This window comes from Cynocephalus volans, chromosome 6 (assembly GCF_027409185.1).
Source record: "Cynocephalus volans isolate mCynVol1 chromosome 6, mCynVol1.pri, whole genome shotgun sequence".
Lineage (NCBI taxonomy): Eukaryota > Metazoa > Chordata > Mammalia > Dermoptera > Cynocephalidae > Cynocephalus > Cynocephalus volans.
The window spans coordinates 17,089,964-17,102,274 of record NC_084465.1 but is presented as its reverse complement, the minus strand read 5'-3'; the positions used below and the strand labels follow the sequence as shown (position 1 = coordinate 17,102,274).

Sequence of the window (12,311 nt, the reverse complement as noted above, 5' to 3'; positions counted from 1 at the left end):
TTGGAAGGACCAGCAGGTGTCTGATTTTTGACATAAACTCTGGGGTACAGCCTCAGCTCCGATAGAAAAGAACTTGGCTTTTCCAAGAAACAACAGAGAACTGTCTGGAACTGTAAATTAGTAAACAAATTAGAAAGAAATCCAAATATGGGGTTACACCAGAAATGTGTGGAAAAGGATGAGAAGGAGCAGACCATCACATGAGCCTGCCCACTAATGTACAATGAGACCACACAGCTGGAACTCACCAAGTCCACACCGTGTCTACACCCCAACAGCACCTGGGTGTGTCAATAATATCCATATACAGTTTGTCCCCAGAGATTCTCAAACTGTTCTAAACTAGTTTGGAGGAGAAAGCCTCCCAATACCCAGAGTTGTGACAATTCAGTTTAAGAAATCACCAGGAACCTTACGTTTGCATGGGATGCCTCCAGGGCATGTGTCATCCCACTCCACAACCAAGGGTTTCCCGTCTCCCCCCAGAAGCCACACAGATCACCAAATAAAATGTAAGTGATGGTTGCATTCACTAAGTGCATCTCACCTGCCATTCATCCCTCCACCTTGTTACCAGGTAAGCTGGATTCATGGAGGTGATTAGCCAGCTGTCCACCCCTACCTTCCCTCATGCTCCTGACCAAACCCAGAGAACTGTCTGACCAATGCCCACAGGGCAGGTAAGACAGAGACCCAAGACACTTGAGAGGGGAGGGAGACAGGTGGGAAAGAGGCAGGGTGGAACAGCAGGTGAGGAAAGGCTGATGCCAGGAAGAAACGAGCAGATGAGGCAGAAGGTGAAGAATGAGGCCACCACTGAGAGTGACCAACTCCAACTGACCAACAGACTTGAGGCAGCAATATCTTCTCCTTCAATCGGCCAATGTCTATTTCCTGAGGGCCTGCTATGCATTGTTCTAGGCACAGGGGATACGTCAATATAAAAGAGAGACAAACTCCCTGCCCTTGTGGAGCTTAGAGCGTGGCCAGAGAACAAAAGGTATTCTAAGGGCAGTCAAGAAGAAACCAAAGCTTCAATATAGCCTCTTACAACCCAGAAGAGTATAAATATCTACCAGACCACACATCTCAATTTTCATTTTGGAGAGAGGGTGTCTGCTATGGATTTATGGATTAATCCCACCCCCCAACTCATTGAAGTCTGGTTCCCTCTGTGACAGTGTTAAGAGGGTGGAAAATCCTACTGTGGTAGTTCAAAGGTGGGGCCTTGAAGAGGTGATTGGATTATGAGGACTGTACCCTAGTGAATGGATTGACTCATTCTTGGAATAATGGGGGTGGTTCTGGTGACTTTAAAAGGAGAGCAAATAAAGAGGTTAGTCTCTCTCTGCATTGCCATTCTTGCCATGTGACACCCTGCATTGCTGTAGAGTCACCTCACCAGATATGTTTCCCTGGTCTTTGGACTTCCCAGCCTCCAAAACTGTAAGTAGTAAATATTGCTTCTTTATAAATTACCAGTTTCAGGTATTTTGTTAAAGCAACATAAACGGACTAATATAGGATCCCTATATAAATGATGCCCTCCCTATACCTGTACTTCTACAAGTGACCAGGGGACTCCCATTAATCTGATCCGTCCATGAACTTCTTCAAATAAATGACAGCAGCAATTACTTGATCTGGATTCCAAATCAATACCTGATATAAATCAATTCTCTTATACTTGCCCACCTTCTGTAAAGTTGCAGAAATGGCAGAAAGCCACTTTGAAAAGCCTTAAACTTTATACCACAGCCACCCAAACACACCTGCACATGCAAACACTAGCTCTGGAGTTATCTGTTCAGTAAGTCAGAGAAGTACTTTTCTACTCCATTTAACAAAACCAGTGAGGAATCCTGATGTCACTACAATTTTTGGTCATTCAGTTCTCATGAGCCAACAGATATCTAACTGTTCAAAGATGGAAGCTCATACAAATAAACTCCAAATTATCTAGTTTTGCCATAATTCCCCCAAAGCAAGATCTGGGGATCTTTGGCTCCATCAAGGTTGCCCCTGGTAACAATCCTGTGCTCCTGTGTGGAATGGCTCCTCCGTCATGGGGCCTCTGGACAAACACTCACCCTCTTTTCATCACACTTACTTGTTTTCCATATTCCTGCCAAAAACCAAACTCATCGGCCCAGTACCAAAGCCAGTCAGTGGTGAGAATGAAGTGTGGAGGTCTGGTGACCGAGGAGGCTGTGGAGAGGCGACGAGCCTGGGCAGCACCAAACATCATGGAGCCAAAGTTCAGAGAACCAAAGTGAAAATTACTGGCTGACACAGCGCACAGGATGCTATAAAAATAATGAGAGGTAGATTGAAAATTCCACCAGCCAAACAAACACAGGTCCCTCAGCTTCCACCTGTGAGAACACACAGCTGGTACATGTGAATATTAAATGTGACATGTTCATTTTAAGAGTGTGGGGAAGCTACTTTTTAAGATGTTTTGCTGTGCAAAAATAATTAAATCAGGGTAACACTGAAGACTAATTATCATGAAAATTCCTCTCACTACAAAACACAGAGAATGCTGTTTAAACAATTCTTTTTAAAAATGCTGCTGAGCTGGCAAAAAGTATGAGAAACCCTTAGAAGGCAAAAATAACAATAGTTAACATATACTGTGTTTTTTGTTTGGTTTGTTTTTTGGTGGTTGGCCAGTGCAGGGATCCTTGACCTTGGTGTTATAACACCATGCTCTAATCACTTTATACTGAATATTTATTGTGAGCCAGAACCTGTACTGAGTTCTTCATACATATTAGGAGATTAAATCTTTATAACCCTATGAGGTTGAGGCTATTATCTCTGCTTCACAAATGGGAAAACAGAAGCCCAGGAAGGTTAAGAAACCTGTCCAAGGTCAAACAGCTAGTAGATGGTGGAGCTGGGGTTTAAGGTAAGCAGTTTGGCTGCACAGCTTGCATGCTAAGCCACCAAGATATGCTCCCTTTCTAAATGCAGTGCTGCCTAAAGACCAACGGGAATGTATAAAACTGGCGAGACACATGAGGGCTAAAGCTAGTGGCTATCCAAGGGTGGTGTCAATGATCAGTGACAAAGAGCCTTGTTTTTAGCAGCAAAAGGAAAACAGGAAACAAATGGAGAGTCTGAGTAAGGTGGGAGGCTGAATCTCAAAAGATACTTCTGCATAAAACCAGGACCCTAAAAGACTACACACCCTTAGCTAAAGGAGGCTGAGGAGGAGACCTGTCTTACAAAGGCAGTCAGCAAGAAAATTTGCCAGTGTTAATGTTGGCGCTGGATGAAGGAGAAAAAATTCCCCTAGGAACTTATAAACCACTCAAGACTCACAAAAGTTTTGAGCTGATTCACATTTTGTATGTGAGAATTAACTTTACAGACCCAAGGTAGCAGTTTCCAGAGAAGCAAACCCTCTCTAGAGGAGTTCACCTTTAACTGAGGCCCCAGAGGAATTTCCACAGATAAAGTTTCATCAAACATGAACTCCAAAATCAAAAAAAATCACAAAACACAAGTAGAAACAAGACATCGTGAGCAAAAGTTGGCAAAAACAAATAGAATAAGACCACCAAAGGCTACAAACATTAATGTTCCTGGAAGCAAATATACGGTATGTACAATGTGTTTTTAAAAACTGAATTGAGTATCAAAAGTGTGAGTAAGGATCAAGAGACTGTAAAAATTGACTGGGTAAATTTGTAGAAAAATAACAGAACTTTTAGAAGTAAATAATAACTGAAATTTTAAAATCATAGTTAGAATTGGTAGACTGAGGGGAAGAAATTCCCCTGAATGCAGCAGAGAGAGAGAAAGAATGAAAGAGAAGTTAGGAGGCATAAAGGATAAAGTAAGAAGATCTCAACATATGTCTAATTGGAATTCCAGAGAAGTAATACTTGAAGATATCATGGCTGAGGAATTCAGAAAGCACAACAAATTATAAGTAGAATAGATAAAAATAGATCCATACATAGACAGATCTTAGTGAAACCATACAACACCAAAGAATGACAAAATATTAAAAGCGGTCAGAGAGAAAAAACAGATTACCTATTGTACTGGGTTGAATTGTGCCCCCAAAAGATATGTTGAAGTCCTAACCCCCGGAAACTGTGAATGTGATCTTATTTAGAAACAGTATCTTTGCAGATGTGATCAACTTAAGATGAGGTCATACTAGATTAGGGTGGACCCTAATCCAGTGATGGGTGTCCTTATAAGAAGAGGGAAATTTGGACACAGACACAAGAGACGTATGGAGGAGAATGCTATGTGACAATGGAGGCAGAAATTGAAGTGATGTATCTACAAGCCAAGGAACACCAAGGATTGCCAACAACCACCAGAATCTAGGAAGAAGCAAGGAAGGATCATCCCCTTAGAGCCTTCAGATAGAGCATGGCCCTGCTGACACCTTGATTTCGGACTTCTAGCTTCCAAAACTGTGAAACAATAAATTTCTGTTGTTTTAAGCCACCAAGTTCATGTAATTTGTGATAACAGCCCTAAGAAACTAATATACCTACATTTAGACTAAAAGTTAACTTCTGAATAGAAGCAATAGAATCTAGAAAACAATAGAATCATCTTTAAAGCATTGACAAAATTATCCAATAAAACTATCTTTCACAAAAAATAAAAAAACAACAAAATAACACAAACCAAAAATTCTTAAAAGAATTAAAAAAAAAACTTTCAAGAATGAAGAGGAAGTAAAGACACTTTCAAATAATCAAAAAACACATTAACCACCAGACTCATTAACGTTGCTTCTAGTAGATGAAGTTAAAGAAGAAAAATGATCCACAAGGAGAAGTGTGAGCAAAGGAATGATGAGCAAAAAACGAAATGGCAATTGTGTAAGTCTAAACAAATACTGACTACATAAAACAATGCTAATTTCTAAATACTGTGATAAAAAAAATAATAGCAGCATATAGCACGTCTCACGTGCCTGTCACTGTTTGGAATGTTTTACATATATTAACTCATTTAATTCTCAAATTAATCTATGATGTAGAGACTATTATTTTATCTACTTCACAAAGAAAAATAGAGGCAGAGTGAGGTTGAGTAAATTTCCCAAATTCATACAAGCAGTAAATAAGTTTGAATAGAACTAGTCAGAATTCAAGGGTTTAAGGTTCTTTTATTGATTGAGAGAATGATAAAAGGTATTATTAGCTCAAGTGGATAAACTAAAGTTTAAGATAAAAATGCCTGTTTAGATTTCTAGGGTAACCACTAAAACAACAGAAAATCAGTATATAACTTCCAAACTAGTAGATTAGGGGGGAAAAGTGAGGAAAAAAATCTAAGAGAAGAGAAAAGAAATATAAAAAGAAATATTAAAAAGTGGGTCACAGAGCAAAAAACTAAGATGGACAGTATAAATAAATTGAAATGTACAGATAATCACAATAAATATCAACTAATTTTTAATTAAAAGAGAAAGATTGTCAAACTGGAAAACTATCCAGTGTTCTATGATAATTACAGGAAGTATAAGAACGACTAAGCTTGAATAGTGAAAAGAAAGCTAGTTATAGTTATATCAATACCAGACAAAACAGATTTAAGACAAAAATCATTACTAGAAATAAAAAGCATCACTTTATATTGCTAACAGGACCAATTCACTAGAAAGATAAAAATTTTAAACTTGTATATATTTATTAATAGTTTTTAAATATATAAAACAAATAGACGAAATTAAGAAACTGAAAAATTCATACTCAGTATTAGCATATCTCTTTCTCAGTAACTGATAAAAGCAGAAAAAGAAGTCAAAAAGGATACAGAAGTTTTAAACCACATGATTAACAAGCTTGATCTAACACTGCATCCAAAAAATTTTAGGATACATAACACTTTTATGAAAACTGTGTACTACACCATGAAACAAGTCTCAACAAAATCCAAAGAATCTGTTATTATATGATCTACATTTCTGACAATGCAATTTGTTTGAAATTAAATAAATAAATGAATTTAAAAATACACTTAGAAATAAACTATGGGTTCATACATGGGATCAAAAAATACAAGTTCTTCTAAAAAAAAGATAGTAAAACTAATAAATCTCTGCAAGACTGATGAAGAAAAAAGGGAGGAGGAAAAGAAATATTAGAAATATAAAAGGGGACAAAACTAAAGATGCCATAGGACATGTTCTTGTCCCCTCAACATGTAATGATCTGCACCACTTCCAGACTCTGCAGAATCCTCACCAGGAAGGAGGCCCTCACAGGATAGGCCCCTCGACCTTGGACTTCTCAGCCTCCAAAGTTGTAAGAAATAAATTTCATTTCCTTAATAAATAAATAAATAAAATAAAACAAAGATTCCATAGACACTGAAAGAGATATTACAAGCAACTTTATGACAATAAGATTGAAAAAAAAAAAAATGAACAAACTCCTGGAAAAAATATAAACTTACCAAAATTGACTCAAGGAAAAACAGAAAATCTGACTGGCCCTATAACAATTATAAGATATTGGGTCAGTAGTTTAAAATCTTCCTAGACATTTTTATAGATATATGACCAATCATTCAGGAAAAATAGTTCTAATTTTACATAAATTTTCCAGAGAACAGCAGAAACCATTCCAATCTTTTTATGAACCCAGAAACTTCTTTATATAAAATCTATACAAAGATAGTATGAAACCATTATAGACCAATCTTATTCAAACACACATGCAAAAATTTTAAACCAAGTACTGCCAAATTTAGCAGTGTATTACATGTGCGTGTGCATGTGTGTGTTTATCCTAAGTATGGTTTAAGCCCAGGAATGCAAGTAATCTTAACATTAGAAAACTAATGTGATTTACTGCATTAATAAGTAAAGCAGAATAAACCATGGGTTCTTAATAAATACAGAAACACCATTCAATAAAATTCAATTTCCATATACAATTTTTTAAAAACTCCTAACATACTAACATAAAATTAGAATTCCTTATAGGTGAAACACTTAAAAGTTTCTTCTTTTTAAATTAGGGGAAAGAAAAGAAGGGAAAATAAAGAGATTCCAGTTATCACCACTTCTATTTAGCATGGAACAGGAGGTCCCAGCTACCACAATAAGGCAATAAAAAGAAATAAAATGTATAAGAATTAAAAAGGAAGAAATAAAAATGCTTCATAGATTATATTAATTTTTGTATAGATAACTCAAAAAATCTACTATAATTTATTTGAATTAAGGTATTTTAGTAAAGTTGCAGGATACGAGATTTCTTGCATCAGCAAACTTAAAAATAATTTTTTTGAAAAAGTGAAGAAGCTAGCAGATCCCTAAGGGAGAAAAAAAATCTAAGAAAAAATAAGACCTTAAGGTAGAAAATTATAGAACTACTGAAAAATATTAAGGAAGAGTAAATACATGAGATGCTATCATGTATATAAATAGAAAGTATCAAACTCATAAAAATGTCAATTCTCCCCAAACTGGCAATAGTCAATGCAATTTCAATTTTAAAAACACAACAGAGTTTTTTTGGTGAAAGCTGAGGAGCAGATTTTAATATTTCTAAAGAGCAAAACACCAAGAAGAATCAAGACAATTTGAAGAATAACAAGGTTGGGGATTTGCCTTACCAGATGCCAGAACTTACTATAAAGCTCTAGTAAGTAAACAGCATGATATTGATAAAGAGACAAACCGACCAATAAAGAGAGGCCAGAAGCAGATTCAAGTATATTTGCTAACTTGGTACCCCACAGTTTGAAGATAGGTCGAGAAAAGTTGGCCTACTTTAAAAAGTGGTATTTGGAGCCCGAGTCTGAAAATAAACTATGAGATGTGTTAACATTTTACCAAATTTGGCTCTGTTTTGACGGGTTTAAAAATAAATTCACTGATGGAAATGGATAGTGGTGATGGTTGCACAATAATGTGAATGTACTTGATGCCACTGAGCTGTACACTTAAAAATGCATAGGATGGTAAATTTTATGTTATGTACATCTTACCACCTAAGAATATTAATTAAATAAAATTTTAAAAAGTAGTCTTTGGCAAAATAGGTAATTCATCTACATAAGAAAGAATCTGAAAAAAAAAAAAAAAAGAAAGAAAGAAAGAATCTGGGCCCAAACTTCACCACACAAAAGAGATTAAATACAGTATTAATTATTAAGACTCAGAAGAAAACTCAGGAGAATTTCTTTATGGTCTTGGGATAAGAATTTCTTATGACAGAAAAAGGAAAACAATATAAATGAAAAAATGGATAAATACTTCTATTCATTACAAGATACCATAAGTTGGCTGGAAGAGTTTATTTTCAACTGTAATATCCAGAAATTTAAAGGACTCCTAAAAAGAAATAAAATGACAGCCTCCCCCACCTCCCAAAATGGACAAACTACAAGGACAGACATTTCACAGCACAGGGCACAAGAAGCACAAAAGGCCAATAAACATGTGGCGAGAAGCTCTACCTCATTAGAAATCAGGGCTATACAAACTGAGATGCCATTTTACACCCTCAGACTCGGAAAAGTTTAGACGTCAGACAATACCAATGCTAGGGATGAAGTATCATTAGAGACTGCTAACTGGGGGTGGAGGATGGTCCAATCGCTTTGTAAAACGATTTGGCATCACCTGGCAGAGCTGAGGACATATACAGCCTACCTTCCAGCAGTTCCCTTCCTGGACATCTACACTCAAGAAACTCATACACATGTGTACTGGGAGACAAGCACAACATGGATGAGGGTCAAAACCAGACTGCTAAGTGAAAGACACCAAACACAACATACAGTTCCATCTATACGTGCTTCAAGAACAGACAAGACTAATTTATGGTGACAGAAGTCAGAACAGTGGTGGCCCATGGGGGTAGGGAATAACTGGAAGGGGACATGAGAAGACTTTCTGGGGTGATGAATATGATCTACATCTCAATCAGAGTGCTAGCTACACAAGTGTACGCCATTTGTCAAAACTCACTGAACACTTAATAACTGTGCACTGTGTGTAACTGTGTGTGAATTTTGCCTCAAAAACAAAGAAAGATTAGGGGAGGTATGTGAGCCATTTAATCCTCCTAAGGGGACTAATTTGTTTCACATAACTTTACCAATAAAGTGTAATTATTTGCAAATTTCTAAGTTCAAATTTATTTTATACACTCAAAAGGTAGGCTCAAATTCTACTCTTGGCAACATATTTTAGCAAGTTCAATCCAAGATATAAATATTTGAAAACAAGGCTACCCAGGGCTTCCCTATTTACTCTGAATTGACTGAGTGAAAATACTAGGACACACTTAGAAAAATAAAAAAGTTAAAAGGTTAAACAATAAAGGGCAGTTCAGCTGTATGACTTTACATAAAAGGCTAAAATTTCACAAATTATCGCCTCTTGGTCTTGTTACCGTTTTCTCCTTTCTACCTCCTCCCTGAAAGGAGAGGAAACTGGGAGAACAGAGCTACCAAACTGTCAGTATGAACATTAACCTCCAATTTCTAACCCAAAGCTTCCACTCCAGGCCAGGCTGCTTGGTGTGTGCATGTATAAAGGCCATCAAAACTAAACACTGCTGTTTAACTATACTAACTTCCTACACTGCACACAAAAGCCCAGGTACAAAGCAGAGACAAATGACATATTTCCTACCTCTTTTTATGGGGATTACAATATGCCTCTTCAATAAGCTCCATTTTGTCCAAATCCTTCCACTTGCTTCCATCCAAAACCTGCCATCGATACGGCAAATGGAAATGAACTCTATAGCACTTATCTAAAATAAAAACATAAAGAAGTAAGACAGCTTGGCAATACCCAGCATGGCCTAGCACTGTAGTTGTCAATGGGTGTAGTGCTGTCGGCTGACCTGCGAATATTCTGGAAATTTGGGGGGAGTCTTTATTTTTTTAGTGTAGTCATACCTGAGCATTTAGATATTGAAATACTGTGTATTATATACGTCTTCCTTTTATGTCTCCCCTTCTTTTATTTTTTTTGGCAGCTGGCTGATACAGGGATCTGAACCCTTGACCTTGGTGATATAACACTGCACTCTAACCAACTGAGCTAACTGGCCAGCCCCCTTATGTCTCCCTTTTTAACAGGACATTGATTTTTAAAAATATGTATGTTGGTAGGTTATGTCATCTATGAATTTTATTCCATAACAGTAAAGAGGCTGATCATGAGAAGGTCAAAGCCCCATCCCTGCAGGTGGCAGTCTAACTGCTCAATATCTCTATATGAGACATCTGGACAGGAAGAGATCACACATCAAAGATGGAGTCAGACTCATCTGTGCCACAAACCCATCCCAACCCTGACACATTCCACCAAAGTTAGGTCAGCAGTGGGGTTCCAGCCTACGTGGATCTCTTCTGGCTGTCAACATACCCCTTCCTCAACACACCCGCTGCAGGTCTTCACATATACTGCTCTGCCCCACCCATACCCACACAAGAGCCCAGACCTGTGGTTCCAGGCCAGCTGTTCTCCTACACCTATTCCGTGCTCCTCCTCACAGCCAGGTCCTCACTTCCCTCATCACTCCAGGCATTTGCTGCCCGCCTTGCCTTTGCTCATGCCAGCCACACCACCTGGAGCACCACCCGCACCCTCTCTCTACCTTCCAATAGCCTGGTGAGACTCTGCAACATCCACACAGAGGAACACAAAGAGGACAGGGAGAAAGGAGAGAAAAAGAACAGAGAGCTCCGCACTGTGATGTGGAGCTACCTCCAAGACATATACTATTAGGTGGAAAGATACAGAACAAGGTACAGAATGCCCCTATTTGGGTAAAAGATAAGATTAGAGATACTCTGACTAAATACACATATATGCACATATTATTTCTTGCAGAGGGAACTGGGGAGCTGGAGACAAGACTCGTCATTGTTGCGTGTTTTGAATTTTGAACCACAAGAATATATTATACATTCCAAAAAAATTAAACACCTAGTTAAGAGAAAAAAAGCAATGTTCTGGTGTGCCTATGTAAGAATGAAACCGAGTAGACATATTTACTTGTACATGTATAAAGTGTTCATGGGAGGACACTCAAGGAATGGGTCAACCATGTTTGCTTCTTGGAGGGGAACTGGGTGCTTGGGAAAACAGGTGTGAGAGATACTCCTTACTGACTATCCTTTGTATATTTTAAATTCATATTTCGAAATAATAATAATGAAACCTGGCTAATTTGACACTTGAAAAAAATTAAAATTTTCTAAAATGTATGCATTCTTTCAGGCACACCTCAATACCACTTCTTTCTCAGACTCTGCAAAAGTGGTGAGGGAAGTACCATGGAGGAGAAAGGTGAGGCTGCTGGGTTTGTCAAGAGCAGGCCTGGGGCCAGGCAGACAGGTCAGAAGAGGGCACCAGGCTGAGAGGGCTCAGGGAACAAGATGCGGGTACTCAAGTAAAGAAATCTCTACATTCAACAAGGTGGGACACAGCCACACCAGAGACTTAGGATTTCCTGGCTTGTCTAGAGTTTGAACACAGACGACACAAACAAGACCAAGGAACCTGATATAAAAAGAAAAAAGAAAAATGCACACAAAATATGCAAAAGACACCACAGAAGTAGAAAGGATCTGAGGGCTTCACAGGCTCACAGATGAAAGATGGAACAAGAAAGATACCCAGACCAATTACAGTGACAGTAACAGGATCCACTGGAGCAGGCACTCCCTCGCTCTGACTGCTGTGCCCAGCAACCTTGTTATTTGCTTCCCAGACAAACTTGTAGGTGTGGATACAAGGGCTAGAGAGAGAGAAAAGCACATGAGATAGCTACCAAAGCCCCTGCCCCAGTGGCAGGCATCACACTAGCAGCTCACCACACCAAGCAGGATCTACTGCCTCTTCCCCATCATCACTGGGACAAGGACCTGGAGTCAGAATCAGCCCCCTAAAATCAATCAACAGGCGCACAGGGATTCTCAAGTACCAGCGTGACAGACAACCAAGAATCACCCAACACAAGAGGGAAAATCATAAAAAAAGAGGCCACAAACCCAAACAGAAGAAGCAAATACCTAAGGAAGTAATGCTCAGTCAACAGAACAAGAGTTTTTACAACTACGGTTACAGCACAGTCTTATAACACTAAGTACATGGGTTCGGATCCCTGTACCAGCCAGCTGCCAAAACCAACAAACAAAAAAGAGTTTACAGCTAGACTAAACATAAAAGCTAAACCTGTTAAACCTTAGGAAAAAAACCATAGGAGAAAAAATTTTGTGGGCTTGGAATAGGCAAACATTTTTAGACTACAAAAAACACAAACCATAAAAGAAAAAAATATTATATTAAA

At 38.2% G+C, this 12,311-nt stretch overlaps 1 protein-coding gene across 1 annotated transcript in view; it reads right to left on the bottom strand.

Moving 5' to 3' along the window:
- PARP12 (poly(ADP-ribose) polymerase family member 12) overlaps window positions 1-12,311 on the bottom strand; it is a 38,375-nt gene that overhangs the window by 14,191 nt on the left and 11,873 nt on the right. The window contains exons 5-6 of the mRNA XM_063100590.1: window positions 9,638-9,761; window positions 2,111-2,306 (exon numbers count right to left, since the gene is read on the bottom strand). Of these exons, the coding sequence (XP_062956660.1) occupies window positions 2,111-2,306; window positions 9,638-9,761 (320 nt within the window). The remainder of the gene's footprint in view (window positions 1-2,110; window positions 2,307-9,637; window positions 9,762-12,311) is intronic.